Source organism: Geotrypetes seraphini, chromosome 2 (assembly GCF_902459505.1).
Source record: "Geotrypetes seraphini chromosome 2, aGeoSer1.1, whole genome shotgun sequence".
Taxonomy (NCBI): domain Eukaryota; kingdom Metazoa; phylum Chordata; class Amphibia; order Gymnophiona; family Dermophiidae; genus Geotrypetes; species Geotrypetes seraphini.
In genome coordinates, this window is record NC_047085.1 from 421,222,342 (window position 1) to 421,242,057 (window position 19,716).

The 19,716-nt window shown below is 39.1% G+C and overlaps 1 protein-coding gene across 2 annotated transcripts in view; it reads left to right on the top strand.

Annotated features, from left to right (window-relative positions):
- The first annotated feature begins 519 nt into the window (after nt 1-519).
- LOC117354165 (1-aminocyclopropane-1-carboxylate synthase-like protein 1) overlaps nt 520-19,716 on the top strand; it is a 64,804-nt gene continuing 45,607 nt past the window's right edge. Inside the window, exons 1-3 of one of the 2 annotated variants that reach the window (XM_033931145.1) lie at nt 520-727; nt 3,474-3,533; nt 11,404-11,474. In XM_033931145.1, the coding sequence (XP_033787036.1) occupies nt 599-727; nt 3,474-3,533; nt 11,404-11,474 (260 nt within the window). In that variant the 5' untranslated portion in view covers nt 520-598. Of the gene's footprint in view, nt 728-917; nt 1,053-3,473; nt 3,534-11,403; nt 11,475-19,716 lie in introns of those variants that run through there. The other variant, XM_033931146.1, reaches the window with a different exon arrangement.

Sequence of the window (19,716 nt, forward strand, 5' to 3'; positions counted from 1 at the left end):
CACTAGTGGTGGCCCTACCACAGTATATTCTGCCTAACTCGCATCATCAATTAGGACATGGTAAGGTTTGTTTGGGATTGTAATTGAATGAGCAAACATTATAAGGTTCCCTTTTTCTGGCGTCTAAGAAAGCTTTCTCGACCGGCATGTACCTGTAATCAAGTTTGTACAGGTGGAGGCGAGTGGTTAGAGCTACAGCTTCAGCACCACATTGCTCCTTGTGACCTGGGGCAAGTCATTTATCCTCCACTGCCCCAGGTACATTAGATAGATTGTGAGCCCACAGGGACTTGAAGTGCCTGTCTGTAAAAATCACTTTGAAAGGGGCTGCAAAATTACAAAAAGGTGGTACATAAGTCTCAATCCCTTCCAAAAAAATTTAACCATTCTACCATTAGGAGAAGAAAGGAGGCGGAGACTGAGTAGGCCGGCATCAAGTGGTTGGTCAGCTTTTGCCGGGAGCTCAACCAATGGATGAGCAAAAGCCTTTGTGACGTAATGACCGTTCTTTAAAACGTGCGAGGCAGGCGAGGCGGCCGCTATTGCTGCCCCCCGGTTTGTTGATCGTGTTTTCAGTTGAAAAGCGCATTTGTGATAAATGTGCAGCCATGGGAGCTATCTGTCAGCTCGAGGCGCTCGCGTTACTGGCAGCCCCGGAACCGGTGCCGCAAGTAAAGGCTTTGATATGTATATCCAGGACCCGTTCCATTCGGACTGTAATCCACAGGTATGAAGGGAGAGGTATGGAGGAGGAGGAGGAAGAGGGGGGGGGTGGATGTTAAACGGGCTGAGCGCATCCCTACTGGTACTTGCGGTAGATTGCCTGGTACTCGTTTACCAGCTGGAACAGGTTCCAGCGGCTGGGCTGTGACGTCATTGCGTGTCCTGGTTCTACCCCGTATCTCGGAAGGGTGGCGCCTCTTGCGCTGCCTATGCGTAGTACTGCATTTTCCGGGAACTGTAGAAACAAATTCAGGAAAGGTTGTTTTGTTATCGTAATTTTATGCCTGTGTTTAGAGCATCCTTGTAACCGTGTCCGCAGCCCTAAAACGGTGAGATAGGACTAGGGCAGATGTTAAGATACGTAGAGGGTCAGAACGTAAACAAGAAAGGCTGCTTGTGGTATGGAAGTCAAAAAGACACGTTTCCCTGTTCTGCAACCCCGTAGCGCCGGCCTTGGGTGTGATTGCGTAGGATTATAAGGGACTGGGTAATATACGGATCTCGGGGACCTCAACCACACGCCCTTAAAAATCCGCTTCCCGAAGCTTTGACAATTGTGGTTTCAGGTTACAATTTTCTCCCATCCCTCCTGCAGAGACCACCATCTGACCCGTTCTGAGCTCTTTGGGGAAAACGAGATAGAAAACGAATTAATTAAATAAACTTAACAGACTACAATATCTCCCCCTGCAAATCTGGTTACCTCGGTTTTGAAAGCAGGCTCTTGAGACAAAGACTTAACTTCTAGGTCAGGGGTGCCCACACTCTTTTGGCTTGCCAGCTACTTTTTAAATGACCAAGTCAAAATGATCTACCAACAATAGAAATTTCAAAAAACACAAAGCATGCTGTACTGAAGAAAATGTTAATTATTTATATTCTGGGGTTTTTTCAAAGAGGTCAAGGCAGATGACTTTGAAATATGCAATGTCACCTCAGTAACAACTATACAAAAATAGACAAATATACTCCCTCCCCTTTTACTAAACCGCGATAGCAGGTTTTAGGGAGCTGCACTGAATGCCCAGCGCTGCTCCCGACGTTCATAGGCTCCCTGCGCACTTTAGTAAAAGGGGGGCCATAGTGCAAAATATAGACAGCAGATATAAATTCGGACACATTTTGATCACTAAACTTAAAATAAAATCATTTTTCCTATCTTTGCTGTCTGATTTCATAAGTCTTTGGTTGCACTTCCTTCTGATTGTAAATCCAATATTTATTTATTTCTGCCTGTCCTCCAGATCTCATTCCATTCCCTAACCAGAATCTCTGTCCATCCATGAGTCCAACTTTTTCTTTCTCCCTGCCCCCTTTTTCTTTCTTTTTTTCTCTCTCCCTGCCTCCTTTTTCTTTCTTTCTGTCTTTCTCTCTCCCTGCCCCCTTTTTCTTTCTTTCTGTCTTAATTTCTCTCTCCCTCCACCGATTTCTCCCTGCTTTCCCTGACGCCAGGCCAGATGCATACAAGCGCTGGGCCCACAAGCCTTCTCCCCCTGCCGTCAATTCTGACATCAGAGAGGAAGTTCCGGGCCAGCCATGCAGCGATTGTCTGGCCTGGAATTTCCTCTCAGACATCAGTATTGATTGCAAGGGGGAGAAGGCTTGTGGTCCCAGCGCTTGTACGCACCTGGCCTGGCGTCAGGGAAGGTAAAAGTAAGGGAGAAGGGCTACTGCTGGACAGGGGGGAGCAGGGAAGGGGTACTGCTGGATAGGGGGCAGTAAAAGGAAGGGAGAAGGGCTACTGCTGGACATGGGAGCAGGGAAGGGGTACTGCTGGACAGGGGGAGCAGGAAGCAAAGAAAGAATGAAAGGTCTCAGCGCCCCATTGTGCTAAAAGTTTACACGTCTATTTGAGCACAAGTAATATCTTTTTATATACTAGGTGGCAAATGCAATGTGTTTACGTATTTTTGCCTTAACTGCTTGGCACACTTTATATTATCCTTGTACTGTCTATACAAAAAAACTTATATGCAGATATTGAACACATTGTTCAGACCAATTCAGTTCCTGTGTGAGTTTAGTGATTGCAAAAGCTATTAAAGCCATTAAGTAGAAAATATGATTTTGGTAGTACACAAGCCACTTTTTTGTTGCTGAGCTACAACTGTACACAGAAACCTGAAATTGCTTGTGTCATTGTAATTTTGTTAATAGTGGGATAAGTTAAACTGATTTTGTTCTTTGAGTGATAGCCTATGAGAAAACGATGTTTGGGGAGCTGTGCTGGATGGTATCTATGGAGGCCCCTAATCCTTTAGCAAAATCTTGCTGACTTGTTTACTGGTGTCAGTTGTACAGAGTGAGCGTCAAGAAGTGGCATCTTTAACAGCTGGCGAGCAAGAATACTGAAAAATTCATTTTCTAGTCCCAAATCTGTCATAGCTGGCAACTAATCCTATAGTTTAAATAGCCTAAATAAACATGTATATACATTTAGGGGTCCTTTTATCAAGGCGCAGTAGGGGTTTAATGCGCAGAATACCGCGCGTTAAACCGCCTGCCGCACTAGTCGCTAACGCCTCCATTGACCAGGCGTTAGTTTTTTTGCTTGCCGCAGGGGTTAACGTGTGATGAAATGTCCGCGCTAACCCCGCTAGCGCAGCTTGATAAAAGGACCCCTTAGTAGAACTTTTAAATGGGGCCTTTTTTTTAACTTTAATAGCTTTTATCAGAGTCTGAAGATGAATGCACAGGAGGATTTATATGCTCTTTGTTACTGGTCTGTAATTAAATGATCTGTTTTTTAGGGCATTCTGAATTTTGGTACCAGTGAAAACAAACTTTGTTTTGATTTATTGCAAGAAAGGGTAAGTATTCTTGTACATGTAAATATTGTTTCCTTTCTGATGAAAATGTTGATCAAAAGTTGAATAGTTCTGATACTTTAGCAAGTGAGTTGACAACTAAGATTTCAGTTCTATAAATGCAGTATGATGTTAAATGTCAACCAAGCAAATAGTTTTCTGAATAAAAATAAGATTTTGTCCCTCATGACACAGCGGCCTTTTAATAATAATAGATGCCTTGGCAGAGTTGTACGATGTCTGATAATCTACCACTTGCAGACTAAGAGGTTCATAATTGAAACAGAAATAAGTCTTAAAACCCTCCTAAATAGGTACTTGGACGACTTGGCAAAGATTTAAAGAGGTACTTGGACGACATGGCAGGTCGTTCAAGTGTTGATAATCAAAACAGGTTTTAGACGTATCTAAAAGCAACTTAGGCCTTTTGACTGCTACTGTGCGCCCAGAGTAAAAAGGGGCATTTTTCAAGGAGTGGTTAAAGTGGGAGGTAGACTGGATTTAGGCCGACCTAGACTTAGTCGCCCTTCAGTGATAATCGAAAGTTTTTAATAAGACTGCCTAGATGGAACTTATATGTTGTGACTTAGGCAATCTAAAAATAGATAAGTGCCCAGAAGGTATCCAAAGTGACCAAATAACAACTGTAGGGACAAAGTACAGACCCCTATACACTCCCCCAGTGATCACTGAACCCCCTCAAACACACACACACCCTGCCATAAAAATCGGAATAAAAATGTACAAACGTACATGGTGAATAAAAAAAACCCCGTACATACCTGCCTCCAGAACCTATGCACCTGGCATAGGAAAGCCTAGTAGAGCTGCATAGAGGTGACTTAAGTAGTCTGGGGGGGGGGGGGGTGAGCTAGTGAACCATAGAAAGGAGGACCCAGGCCCATAAGCCACTCTAACCACTGCATTCATGGTGAAAAATGTGAGCCCACCAAACCCTACTCTACTACCATATAGGTGGCACCTGCAGCCATAAGGGCTATTGGGGTGGTAGACAGGTGGGTATAGTAGGTTTTGGGGGTGTTTTAGGGGAGCTCACCATGACCTATAAGGGAGTTGTGGTGAAATGTTTGTGGCACCCTTTTTGTGAATTTCACAACAGTGCCCTTTACTGTTTTGCCATGTCTGGGTGGCCAGTCAATCACTTTGCTACTACCTCCCACATCCAAAAGGTCTTTTTCTAGGCATTTGGGACATAGAAGATTTTTTGGACGAGAATGTGGTATAAAGATAGACAACTTAGTGGTCTGGACGATCAAATGGCTGGATGTAGAAGTAGATGATTCTTGAAAAAAATATATATTTTGGACGTATTTTTCGACAATGGACTTTAGACACTGCCAGTTTTGGACAACTAGTGCCCCAGGCCCAAAACGGACTTAAGACTGGTTTTATTTTATTTTATTTTTTTTTAAATTATGCTGCTTCCAAGTGTCTTGACAGTGCCTGAAGTGTGTTTTATAATATGTTAGCAATTTTGATATCTTTTATGGATGCGTTGTAATTGGTTTTGTTGGGGGGAGGGGTTTCCCTGTGATCCTGTTGGTATATTGCACACACTCCCAGGGGGAGGGAGGGTGGGAGAGAGATATTTATGTCATGGTTTTATTCTCTTGCAAGATATTGGTTGGGTGGGGTGGGGGGGTTATCATGCTATGGGGATTTTGATTGATTATAAATGCATATATGAATAATGCTGTTTGTGTAAATACTGTACTGCATTTTTGTTAACTTTGGGTCATTCCATGTCAAGTGATCAGATTCTTGGAAAGTGCCCTGCATGACCATCACGGATTTTGATGAAACTTCATATGCAGAGTCCACCATGTCTCAAACGAACTTTGGTAAAGTTTTAGTTTCGCCTGTGGAATATTTGTGGAGATATAGCCATTTGTTTGACCCCATACCACAATGAAATACAGTACGACAATGACATTCTGACAACTTTGAGACACAATATCTCCCGAGCTGTGTTTCCAAAAAAACTGAAACTTAGCTACCCTGCACAACTTTTTGAGCTCTGTTCATTGCTACCAATAACAATTTTTGCCGAGCACTGATTGAATGCCTGAATTACAGTAAACTTGGCCGAAAAAATTAGTGCTCCAAAAAAAGTCAAAGTTTGACATTACTTAGCTCCCACAATAATTGAGTAATAAATGCGAAATTTGGCGCATAATGTCTCAGTACAACGTTGTTTTCAAAAGTACAATTTCAACCTCCAAGCTCTTTCCATTAGTTTACAAATTAAGTGTAAAGTTGCTAATTTGTGCAAAAAGGCCAAAAATAGGGTATTTTCAGCCTGCTTTTACAGAAAAATACCTTTTAGAAACTCTTTCAAATCAGTCTCATTAGAAAGAGCATATTTCAAACCCCCTAGAAAAGTGGACTTCATTTTTCAACGCAGGTTAACAATGGCTGAAAAAGGGGGACAAAGTTGGGAGACGTTGCCACGGCAACAACCTCTATTTCAACATAGTTCTGTCATTTTTAAAGTTACAGTTTTGTATTGACGTAGTATTACTACTACTCTATTGCGTTGGTCCATGGTGACATTGTCACTACCAGTTCAAGAGTTTGAACTGGCAACCCCATCGCCATAGGGGTCACGCCCGATAGCTGTGCAATACCAGCCACGGGTGGGCCACTTCATCCAGGTTCCCAAGCCTCGCATTTGGTTTCTTTGTCAAGGTTCCAAAGCCTTTTGTTGGTATCTTTCTGGTTCCAAAGCCAATGATTAGGGTGTCCAAGAAGGACATGGCGGTACTTGAGGGAGTCCAGAGAAGAGCAACTAAACTGATAAAGGGTATGGAAAACCTCCCATATACTGACAGACTGAAAAAGCTGGGACTGTTCTCCCTGGAAAAGCGGAGACTTAGAGGAGACATGATAGAAACCTTCAAGATCCTGAAGGGTATAGAAAAGGTAGACAGGGACAGATTTTTCAGATTATGGGGAACCACAAGTACAAGGGGGCACTCGGAGAAATTAAAAGGGGACAGGTTTAGAACAAATGCCAGAAAGTTCTTTTTCACCCAGAGGGTGGTGGATACATGGAATGCGCTTCCGGAGGCTGTGATAGGCCGGAGCACATTACAAGGCTTCAAAGAAGGTTTGGATAGGTTCCTGGAGGATAAAGGAATTGAGGGGTACAGATAGGAGTAGAGGTAGGTTAAGGGATAGTCTGAGACCACTGCTCAGGCAATGGGCCTGATGGGCTGCCGCGGGAGCGGACCGCTGGGCGAGATGGACCTCTGGTCTGCCTCAGCGGAGGCAATTTCTTATGTTCTTATGTTCTTATCCTAGGTTCCCAAGCCTAAATTGGGTATCTTATATGGTTCCCAAGCCGAAGTGAAGTCCACTTTGATTTTAATTGCCAGCAATCTTTATAACATTCTGTTAAATTTTTGAGCCACTTTCTTCAATGCAGTTTCTGGAAATTGATATTGGCGGCCGGATGATGTAACTGAAGGGGCACAAAGCATGCAGATGAGGTGTTGCTCTGGAACCCAACAAACGTCTTGCCTTTCTGGCCAATAAAACGAATGAGCTGGACCATGAGGATGCATAAATTTTATCAATGCATCATTTTGTTCAATTGAGACTTCAACAACGTTGCCTATCCACCATTGATTATCGTAAGTACAGGCAACGTAGCAACCAGGAAAGATTTCGGACACTTTCAAATTTGGAATGGCAGTATCAGAAATTTTGGCAACAAAATTTATTGTGTCATTTGAAACTTTGCTGACACGAACCGAGTTTGAGTCGACTGGTACAAATTGGTGGTGCTCTCTGGTACCGGCTACTGTGCTGCTTTCATGCCATCTTTCTTCTTGAAACTTTTTGCTTTCTTCAATTTCTTCTTTTGGAACATAAATGTATTTAACTCCGTGTATATTTTGGTCACAAAAGTTAAATAGATCCTTTGGCGTCAATATTTGATCCGTTGATCCGTTGGAGGCTAGCCCGGGCAGCCAGTCGTTTAGTTGTTCCACCAACTCCATCGCAGGGGTGATTTTCCGTGGCTAGTTCCAAAAAAATTCCATTCAGCCTCAATGTTGAAATCATTTCTGTGATTGCACAAATTCACAAAGTTCTTGTAGTTTTTATATTGTGCAGCTGAGCCGTCACTGAAGTAGTATATTTTGGTAATGTTTGTTTGAGTTACCAAAAATTCGATCAACTTTTGAATAAACACATGTACAGATATTGTATCATGTTGCATATGATCAGAAATAATGCAACAGTTTACAACTTGCAATGTGCCCACTTCATTGAGGTAATATGCAACAAAAGGATGTACCGTAGCTTGTGAATTTTCCCAGTGAAAGCCTTGGGCGGCATCCTGTACAACAAATGAGTAATTTTCAGCGAAATCCATCAAAACGATCATTTCCGTTTCTTTTAAGCCTGTCTTCAACATCTTCAAATATTCACTTTGATGTTTTGAAATGAAATGGTGGCTTGTCAACTTCTAAATCTTGCTTGCAAGTCTTTCAATAAAGTTGTCCATGGTTAGTACGCTTGTTTCTAATGTTTCACGGTCAGCGTGAACCCATTGCTTAAATTCTATTGATTCTTCTGGATCTAAATCCTTGAATATTTCTTCCAGGTATGCTGTTAGTGCTTCTTCACCAGGGCAGTTTTGACATCGTTGTAGCATACAGTCCTTGACATTTAGGTCGCACACAGTTTTTTCCATAAGAACTTTGTAGTTCTCTTTGACATTGGCGCCTTGTAGCATGAGCTTTACATTTTGATGTATCGTGCAGACACACACGAAGTGTGCACCTGATGCACCAACGGTTACACACCACTTTGGCCTGAGCTCACAGAATTTGGAAAAACCAATTTCAGTTCCGTATTTGTTACAGTATGCCACGTACAGCTCTTTTAAATTACACAACAGCAGCCGCTTTTGCTTTTGTACTTTTAAACCATTAAGGCGGACTGAAATGCAATCTTTTTTGCCAGGACATATTCTGCTGAATTCATCGTCTTCGTAAAAATGTTGAACTCTATTTGCAATTTCTTTTGGAAGGGACTTGCCAATTTTTGCATCAGGTATAGAACAAATGCCTTTCTCTTTCTTTACTTTTTGGGCTGTTCTGACCATGCGCTCTGAAACGCCAAACTTCATTGCTGTTTCCTTTATTGACCAACTTTTTGGGGCCATCGTCAATAATTGAACTTTCATTGACCTGTTGGATATTGCAATTTTCATTTTCATTTCTTCAATGAGGTCAGTGTAATCTTCACATAACTTGCATTCTACAGACTGACGAGACGGCCCAACTTCTTCAGCTGAAACTCCAGCAGCAGATGTAATCTTCTTGGCTATCACATTCTGCACACGTTCAATTTTTCGTATCACATAGCCGGCTTTATCTCTACTAGTTAACCTTCGAATTTTCAATGGAGAGGTTCCTAAAGCAGTCAAGCTTTGATCAACTGCATCGGAGATGCTGATATCAAAATCGTCTGAAGATGAAGATGCTGCAGTAGCTTCACTCATTGAAACGTATTGGGCTTTGCACCTACTGCAAAGTTTCTGACCTGGCTTGATATTTATTTTTGCCACTTTTCTAAAATCATTAGACATGGCAAGATCGACTTTTAACAATCCACTTTGAACAATGTGATTTTTCTTTTCAAATGGATTACAACACGATGTTTGCTTTAATTCGTATTTGTCGAGATACTTTGCTTTGTGGTGGAGGCAGATTTGGTCTTTATCCATCAGTTCAACTTCAGAGCGCCGAGTGATAAGCAATTTTTCATCGGTTGACAAATTATGTAAAAAAATGAGCCCACATTTTTTAGAATAAAATGTGCCGTCATGACACTTTGACAACAATTTTTGCCCAATGGCACAGTCTGGCAGAAAAGGATTATTATTAGTCGATTCATTGGCATCCATTTTAAACTGAATTAATAATAATGTGGATCTGAAAAAGAAAAGTTTCAAGTTTCAAGTTTACCTTTATTTGATGAATCGCTTATCAAGATATCTAAGCGATGTACAGTTAAAAAACCATCAGAGTGTGGTAATACAATTTAGGTTACAAGGTCACTTAAAAGACAGACATACATTTAATATACTAAATTCATTTTTAGGACAAACGAAGATTGACAAACAAGAAAGGGTGGGAAGGGAGGGGAGAAATTACAATCTTATTATTTGTTAGAGTTTGACATCAAAGGATAAAAACAAATTAGGTAATAATGGGTTAAGAGAAAAAAGAAAGAAGAATACAGAAATCTAGAAGGACGGTGTTTTATAGGTCAAAAGCGTCCTGGAATAAATATGTTTTCAAGTTTTTCTTAAATACTACAAGGTCGGTTTCATTTTTAATAAAATTTGGGAGGGCATTCCATAGTGTGGGAGCTTTTACTGAAAAAATGTCATTGCGTCTAGTACCTATGATTCTTAGTGATGGGACTGAAAGCAAATTAGATGAAGAAGATCTTAGAGAACGAGCAGAATTATGTGGGACAATCATTTTTGAGATAAATTGAGGTTCATTGGTGCTTAATGTTTTATAGACTAAAAATAATATTTTAAAGGTAATTCGATGGGTTATGGGCAGCCAGTGTAATTTAATTAGTAAAGGTGAAACGTGGTCAAATTTCTTTGCATTAAATATTAATTTAACTGCTGTATTTTGGATAATTTGGAGACGTCTATTTTCTTTTTGGGTTATGTTAATAAGAAGCGCGTTACAATAGTCCAGTTTAGAAATGATGAGAGAGTGAATTAAGATATTGAGAGATTTAGTTTCCAAGAAAGTAGAGATTGTAATTTGTGATCTGCATGCAACAAAATTATCACCTCAATTTCTAGTTAGGAATAATCATTAATTAAGAACACTATAATTGTACCCAAAGCTTGAGTAAAAATAAACAGGGAAAAACAGTGTGAAAAGTGACATAATTGTAAGTTGAAACGTAGGCCGTTGCCATGGTGACATCTCCCAACTTTGTCCCCCTTTTTCGGGCATTGTTAACCTGCGTTGAAAAATGAAGCCCACTTTTCTAGGGGGTTTGAAATATGCTCTTTCTAATGAGACTGATTTGAAAGAGTTTCTGAAAGGTATTTTTCTGTAAAAGCAGGCTGAAAATACCCTATTTTTGGCCTTTTTACACAAATTAGCAACTTTACACTTAATTTGTAAACTAATGGAAAGAGCTTGGAGGTTGAAATTGTACTTTTGAAAACAACGTTGTACTGAGACATTATGCGCCAAATTTCGCATTTATTACTCAATTATTGTGGGAGCTAAGTAATGTCAAACTTTGACTTTTTTTGGAGCACTAATTTTTTCGGCCAAGTTTACTGTAATTCAGCCATTCACGACAAAAATTATTATTGGTAGCACTGAATAGAGCTCCAAAAGTTGTGCAGGGTAGCTAAGTTTCAGTTTTTTTGGAAACATAGCTCGTGAGATATTGTGTCTCAAAGTTGTCAGAATGTCACTGTCGTACTGTATGTCATTGCAGTATGGGGTCAAACAAATGGCTATATCTCCACGAATATTCCACAGGCGAAACTAAAACTTTACCAAAGTTCGTTTGATACATGTGGGACTTTGTGCATAAAGTTTTATCAAAATCCGTGATGGTCATGCAGGGAGCCCTTGATCACTTGACATGGAATAACCCCTTTGAAAAATTAATAAAAGATTTAAACAGCAATTAAATCCATCAAAAACACCAGTGGAGAGGCCCCTTTGTTTGTTTTTGCCAGTTCAGATTTATACAGATGATCTTTGCTCTTACTTGAAGTAATAACAATTCTAGAAGAAAATTAATCATAACTTTTTTACCAACAATGATATTTGGTTGTGAACAGCTCACAAGACCTGGCATGAACTATGTGGAGTCCCATCTGTTGCAATATTCTGATACAGTGGGCATTAAAAGGTAAGAGAAAAATACCTGCAATGTTATGATCATAAAATGGAATTTTCAATGTTTAGTTTGTTAAATTTTGGTTCTACAGCTAACAAATGTTGCAGCGTAAGTCTTAGCTACTGTACATCTTTTGAAAACTTTCATGAATCACTTGTTTCCTCATGATTTACAGCAGGAGCTTTGCCTGATAAGAGGTCAGGAAATAGTTTCTAATATTGGCCTTCTTTTACTAAGCCGCAGTAGAAGTTTTTACCAAGACCAGGGGGCTAAATGCTCCAATGCCTAGGAATTCTATGAATGTCTAAGTATGTAGCACTCCGGGCCACAGTAGAAAGCTCTACCATGGCTTATTAAAAGGAGGGGATTATATAAGATTACTCTGGTATTTTCAGAGAAGATTCTAGAAGCGAAACTTAGAGGTAAGGAAAAAAAATGTTTTTTTAGTAGCTAGGAAGCTAGCCTGGGAGTATTTACCCAGTAAAATAAAGGAAGAATCGGTGTTACTGATGCTGCCTGGAGCCTTAATCTCCTGTTATTGAATTAACCAACTGAGAAATTTGTTCCTTCAAATGAAAGAACATTTTGGAAGATTTGCAGCAAACTTATTGCCTTCAGGGGGAAAAAGTAGAACCCATTTACTTAGTATACATACGTTTAGTTGAGCATAAGCAGATATTGAATATATGGCAACATTTAAAAAAAAAAAAGTGAGTTTGCACTCTGGAATTTTTATTTCTTGTGTGTTGTCCAGTATATATTTAATAATAATAATAACAATTTATTTATATACTGCAAAGCCGTGAAGTTCTATGCGGTTTACATCATTTACAAATACATTGTTTAAAATACAATAGAACTGAAGAGAATTAGAAAGTTAAAACCAATGAGTAAAAAACCCTAAAAGATCTGATTATTGCATAATAAAATTTCACAAATTAACCACCTAAATATTTCAATGTTTTTAAATGTTTTCTAAATTCCCCATAAATTTCAGAAAGCATAAGCAGCTGATCTAACTCTTTGCCCCATGCTGCTGCTTGGTATGAAAGAAGATGCTGATGATGTTTTTTAAGTTTACATCCTTTAACAGGCAGGGGAACAAAATTCAAATGTGAGCTTCTTTTATGTCTATTAGTTGTAAAAGACAAAAGCTCTTTTATATATTTGGAAATAAATCAAATAGAGCCTTAAAACAAAAGCAACCGAGTTTGAATTTCACACGCACCTCCACTGGTAACCAATGCAACGTCCGGTAAAGGGGTGTCGCGTGGTCATATTTCTTTAACCGCCATAGGAGTAAGGGTCAGCCAAAATCGCTCCCAAATCACAGACCTAGATGTGGTGGCAATATCTGAGACCTGGTTCACAGACTCGCACGGGTGGGATATGGTTATACCGGGCTACAACCTGCTTCGTCATGACAGAGAGGGCAAGTTAGGAGGAGGGGTAGCACTATACATTAAAGAAAATATCAAGACTACCAGAATCACAGATGTTAGATACTCCGGGGAATCCCTCTGGGTGAACCTGGCCAGAGGGAACGAAAAATGCTTATACCTTGGTGTGGTATATAGACCTCCTAGACAACAGGAAGACAAGGATATAGAACTGATCGAGGATAGAGAGAACATCACTTTGCATGGGGACACAGTTCTGCTAGGGGATTTCAACATGCCCGATGCAGATTGGAACACACTCTCTGCGACTACCTTTGGCAGCAGAAGAATATTAACCTCCATAAAGGGTGCACGACTTAAACAAATGGTACTGGAGCCCACTAGAAACCAGGCGATACTGGACCTGGTATTCACCAACGGAGACAGCGTCACAGAGGTATCGGTAGGAGATACGCTGGCCTCCAGCGACCATAACATGGTATGGCTTAACCTCAGGTGGGGTTTCTCTAGATCGAATACATTGATGAGAGTCCTCAACTTTAGAGGCACAGACTTCGAACGCATGGGAGATTTTGTCCATTGGGAGCTGCAAAACCAAGCACAAACTGACAACGTGGAGAATATGTGGTCGACTCTGAAATCCACCCTGCATGAAGCAACAAATCGCTATGTAAAAACGGTCAGCAAAAGTCGGAGAAACAAAAGACCCCAGTGGTTCAGTACTGAAATTTCGGACCTCGTTAAAGAGAAGAAAAAAGCATTTATTGCATACAAACATTTAGGAAAGCAGGAGGCAAAAGAAGACTATCTGGATAGGTCTAAAGCTGTCAAGAAGGCAGTCAGAGAGGCTAAGCTCTGAATAGAGGAGAATCTAGCGCGGAACATTAAGAAAGGGGATAAATCCTTCTTTAGGTATATTAGTGACATGAAAAGAAACAAAGATGGGATAGAATGACTCAGGAAATTGGACGGGAATTATGCAGAATCGGATTCCTCTAAGGCCGAACTACTAAATGAATACTTCTGCTCGGTCTTCACCTGTGAGGCGCCGGGATCCGGTCCACATTTACGGACAAGGGAAAGCCAGAAAGACCCGTTTCAAGACTTCAAGTTTACGGCCAGTAGCGTCTACTGCGAACTTTCAAGACTCGAAGTAAACAAAGCCATGGGACCAGATAACCTACACTCCAGAGTGCTCAGAGAGTTGAGTGAAGTCCTGGCGGAACCATTATCCGTGCTCTTCAATCTCTCCCTAAGCACAGGAAGAGTCCCCTTGGACTGGAAAACAGCTAACGTTATTCCACTCCACAAAAAGGGCTGCAGGACAGAGATAGCGAATTACAGACCGGTGAGTCTCACATCCATAGTATGCAAACTCATGGAAACACTGATCAAACAGAAACTTGATACAATCCTGGATGAAGAAGATCTACGTGATCCCCATCAACATGGATTTACCAAGGTCAGGTCCTGCCAATCAAATCTGATTAGCTTCTTTGACTGGGTAACAAGACAACTAGATGTCGGGGAATCCCTGGACGTGGTGTATTTGGACTTCAGCAAAGCTTTTGATAGCGTCCCACACCGCAGGTTATTGAACAAGCTGAAATCGCTGGGATTAGGGGAAACACTAGCTGCATGGGTTAAGTATTGGCTGAGCGGTAGACTTCAGAAGGTGATGGTAAATGGTACCCAATCCAAAACCTCAGATGTGACCAATGGATTGCCACAGGGCTCGGTCTTGAGTCCAGTCCTATTCAACATATTCATAAGTAATATGACCCAAGGGCTCAGAGGAAAAATATCATTGTTCGCCGACAACTCCAAACTGTGCAACATAGTAGGTAAAAGCACTATGCCTGACAGTATGACGCAGGACCTACTACTATTGGAACAATGATCATTGACTTGGCAGCTCAACTTCAATGCAAAAAATGTAAAGTGATGCACCTGGGTAAAAGAAATCTATGCAGGACTTACATGTTAAATGGTGAGACCTTAGCTAGGACCACGGAAGAACGGGATTTAGGAGTAATCATTAGTGATGACATGAAAACTGCCAATCAAGTGGAAAAGGCTTCCTCCAAGGCAAGGCAAATGATGGGTTGCATTCGTAGAGGTTTTATCAGCAGGATGCCAGAATTCATAATGCCACTGTACAGATCCATGGTGAGACCTCATTTGGAATATTGTGTTCAATTCTGGAGACCACATTACCGGAAAGATGTGCTGAGAATTGAGTTAGTTAAGCGGATAGCCACCAGGATGGTCTCGGGGCTCAAGGATCTCCCGTATGAAGTAAGGCTGAATAAATTGCAGCTGTACTCACTTGAGGAACGAAGACAGAGAGGGGACATGATTGAGACATTTAAATATATCACGGGCCGTATCGAGGTGGAAGATGATATCTTCCGTCTTATAGGACCTTCGTCCACCAGAGGGCATCCGCTGAAAATTAGGGGAGGAAAATTTCATGGTGACTTCAGAAAGTATTTCTTCACCGAGAGGGTGGTTGATCATTGGAACGAACTCCCACTGCAGGTGATTGAGGCCAACAGCGTGGCAGATTTTAAAAATAAATGGGATATTCATGTGGGATCTCTAATGATGTAAAGGCTGGGGGTGGTGAACAAATTCAAGGCGAAGGGTCACTAGAGTGGGCAGACTTGATGGGCTTTGGCCCTTTTCTGCCGTCATTTTTCTATGTTTCTAAATTGTCTTCCCGGTCCAGTGTCAATTTTTTATAAAAGGACCCCTGAAAAAAAAAACTGCTATCATACCCATTTGATAACAAACCACAGGCAATATCATCATTTTGATAGTTTGAACTCTTCCCCCCCCCCCCCCAAGAAAGATGTAAAGGATTCCATTGCTCACACATTTCTGTTACCTTCTGTAATAAAAGATTTTTCATTCTCTTTCATTGTGTCTTCCAGTGTATTTTTTATCCAGATTCCTAAATATTTTAATCCATCCTCCTTCCATACAAAGGAAATGAATCAAATAAGCCTTTTGTACAATACACATTAAGTGGAAGAACTTCTGATTTGCTCCAATTTAACTTATATCCTGAAAATTTTCCAAATTTCTCTATCAAATCAAGTAAGCATTGAATGGTTGTTTCTGGATTTCTTAAATGAAGCAGTATATCATCTGCATATGCAGAGACCTTGTATTCCAGATCTGAATAAGGAATACCCTGTATCTCCTTTACTTGCTGAATAGATAATAACAAGGGTTCTAATACAATATCAAAAAGCAAAGGAGATAGGGAGCAGCCTTGTCTAACTCCCCTCTGCAGATTAAAATGCTCTGAGAAATTATTGATATACAATCTAGCAGCAGGGGAGCTATACATGTTTGAATCATTTGTACAAATCTTGAACCTATGCCAAACCATTCCATAGATTGATACATGAAGGTCCATTCCACCCGATCAAAGGCCTTTTCTGCATCCAAGGACACAGAAAAAGCCAGATCTTTCATGGCTTTTGTTAAATTCAACATATGAAAAGCCAATTTGGTGTTATTAGATGAGTGTCTCTTAGCAACAAACCCAGTTTGGTGCATATCAATAATAAAGGGGAGAGCCGTAGCTAAGCGTAAAACTAATGCCTTAGCTAAAAGTTTACAATCTACATTGATTAACGAGATAGGCCTGTAATTTGAAACCAAAGTGGGATCTCTATTTGGCTTTGGCAAAACTATAGTTAAAGATTCTGCCATAGTACCTGTAATGCAACCCTTAGTTGAGTCTGATATAAATTTAATAAATGAGGTAATAGGGTAATTTGAAATTATTTATAGAATTCTACCGTAAAACCATCATCACCTGGAGCGGATCCAACTCTAAGAGATTTCGACGCTGTTTGTAATTCTTTTAATGATATAGGCTCTTCTAGACTATTTTTAATTTGAATATGAACTTTCGGTCCATTAATTAGATTCAAAAATTCTAAAAAATTGATTTAAAATAGTTCCAATTTGAGAATGTGTATCTCCTTTCTCATCCTTAATTGCAATAATTTGCTTTAAGATAATTTGCCAATAATCTTCCCGCCTTATTTGAGTTTCCATAATACAGAGTCTGCTGAGAAAACAAATCTTTCCTTATCAACTTTGAAGATATCTCATTATATTTACCTTTTGCTTTAAAAGAGCCTGCAAAGTATTTTGATCCCATTTTTTAATTCAATTTAGACTCCAGATTCTTGATTTCATTTTCCAAATTAGAAAATTGTTTTTTAAGTTGTTTTCTAATATATGCTGAATATGAAATAATTTGACCTCTCATGGTAGCCTTAAAGGCATCCCATAATATTTCCATGGAAATTTCTTCTGAGGTATTAATTTGAAAAAATTCCTTTATCTTTAACTGAAATTCTTCAAGGAAATTTGAATCCGCAATCAATGTATTATCGAATCTCCATACAGATCTACTATTACCCTGTTCAGCAATTTTAAATTCAATCCACACTCTACCATGATCAGACAAAATGATTGGATTTATGGAGGCTTGTGTCACCTGCTGAACTATTTGATTTGAGACAAAAATATAATCTATTCTTGAAAAGGATTTATGAACATGTGAACAAAAAGAAAATTCCCGATCATTAAAATGAAGTATCCGCCATATCTTTCAAAAAACAAGATTGCACCAAATTATCTAAACCTAATGATTTCATAAATTTACTAGGTTTTTTTTATCCATCAATGGATCCATCACAGCACTAAAATCTCCAGCCACTACTACTATATTAGAAGCTGCCAGTGGGAGTATCAATTGTTGTAACGTTTTGAAAAATTCAATTTGGTTCGAATTAGGGACATACACATTAAACAATGCCAGGGTATTATTTCCCATGCTCATATCCACATGTAACCACCTTCCCAAGGGATCTGAATCAATCAACTGAAAATTAGCTGTACATTTTTTATTTATTAGGATAGCTACCCCTGTTTTTTTTCCCCACCACAGGGGCAAAATAACAATGTTTCACCCAACCCCCTTCTAATTTTTTTGACTCCACAGCTGATAGATGTGTCTCCTGTATATAATATACATCTGCATTTTGTTGTTTCAAAAAGGTGAGCAGTTTTTTCCTTTTAATTTGATGGTTGAGGCCATTAACATTTAATGAAAAGATTTTAATCTCCATTATAAATTTTATCCTTAAAATATATGAACCAACAGAAAAATTTGAATTTATTTTTATGAACATATACCATTTTCCAAAATTTTAAACTCTGAACATAAGATATCTCCCTCTAACCCAACTCCTCCTTCCCTCCTCCTCCCTCCCCTCTCCCATATAATTTTTAATCGTGAAAACTTGGGAACGCACATAGACCAAGTAACAAAAAACCCCTAACAGACTACAATTATACATAAAATCTCTTAATACATCTCGCATCTTATTAATTTTATCATATTATCTAATCATTAAATTGATATTTTCTTAACAACCATTATAATCTTTACAAAGAGTAGAAAAGTAAAAGTATATTGGAGCATTAAACTAATTTACCCAATTCTATTCAATTAAATAATTCAAATTAGACTCCTACTAGTTTCCTATCATTTTATCTTATACGTAAATTCTGTTTTTTAAAAAATACTTATTTATCATCTTCATATTTTAATATTATTTTGTTATATTTATATTATTTAACAATATCTAATAAATACTATCCATATGGTAATTAAATTAACCATTGAAGTATCTTAAGAGTCTCAATATAAAGAAAAAAAAATTCAGTTAAATATAATTGATCTAACAGAATCAGCATATATAATAAGGACAATATACATTATTTAATTTGTCTTATTAATAACTAAAATCCCCTTACTTAATAATCAATTAATCCATATTTAAGATAATTCTTTCATTTTTAGTTAATTCCCTTATCTCTCTATGTATGGCACATCACTGTTTATTAAGATTTTTGTCAATATCCTAATCAGACATGCTCAATTGTTCTTATCGGCTTTATGACCGTTTCTCCCAGCAGACCTCCGGATTATTCTTAAATGTGAACTTCCATAGTAATGTTCTATTTTTTAACTCCAATTTCTTCTCCATCTCCAGAATCAAAATATCTTTTCAATGCATATTTTTATAGTATAAAGTCTGACTCCGAAGAACATGTTAAGAGAGATCTCTCCCTTTAGAAGAATCTGGCAAGTTTGTTGATTGTAGATCTCTTTCAGATGTAATAGAATTTTCCTTGTTAATATTCCAATTATTAGCGTCAATACAGGAGTAGACTCTTCCGGTTTGTCTGGTACCTTATCAATATATTTTTAATACCAAACTAGAGATCACCACGTGGGTCCAGCATAAACATTTAGCCCAAATTTCACAGCTCATCTAGCTGGTAGAAAAAGCTAGGTACTACTTGTATTTTGGATCAGATTATTTTACTTTCTTCCTTTTTTGCTCACTGTTTGAGTTGTCTTTTATAAAGTAGGACCTTAGCTTAACTGTGTATTTCATTCTTTTTCAAGCATCTGGTGCTAAGGTCCTGTTTAATTCTTTGTACATTCATAGAGTGAGGGGCTGGGCAGCAGGCGTTTTCTGAAGCCTATAAATATACTGCATCATCAGTTCCATAGCCTCATATTCGAGGATAATCAATTTCAGGTGGCATTTCGTGGACTTCAGGATAAAGTGTCTTTCCAGGTTGCTTATATTAATGATTTCAAAAAGAAATACAAGGTTCAGAGATATATCCATATTGCTGCTGCTATTCTATTTGCAATCTGCGTCCCTCCAGTTAGCAAAGCCTCGTTCACCTCCTTCTGCGTTTGTTACAGTTTGTCAGGGATATGGAAAGGGTCACTGGTGCTTTTT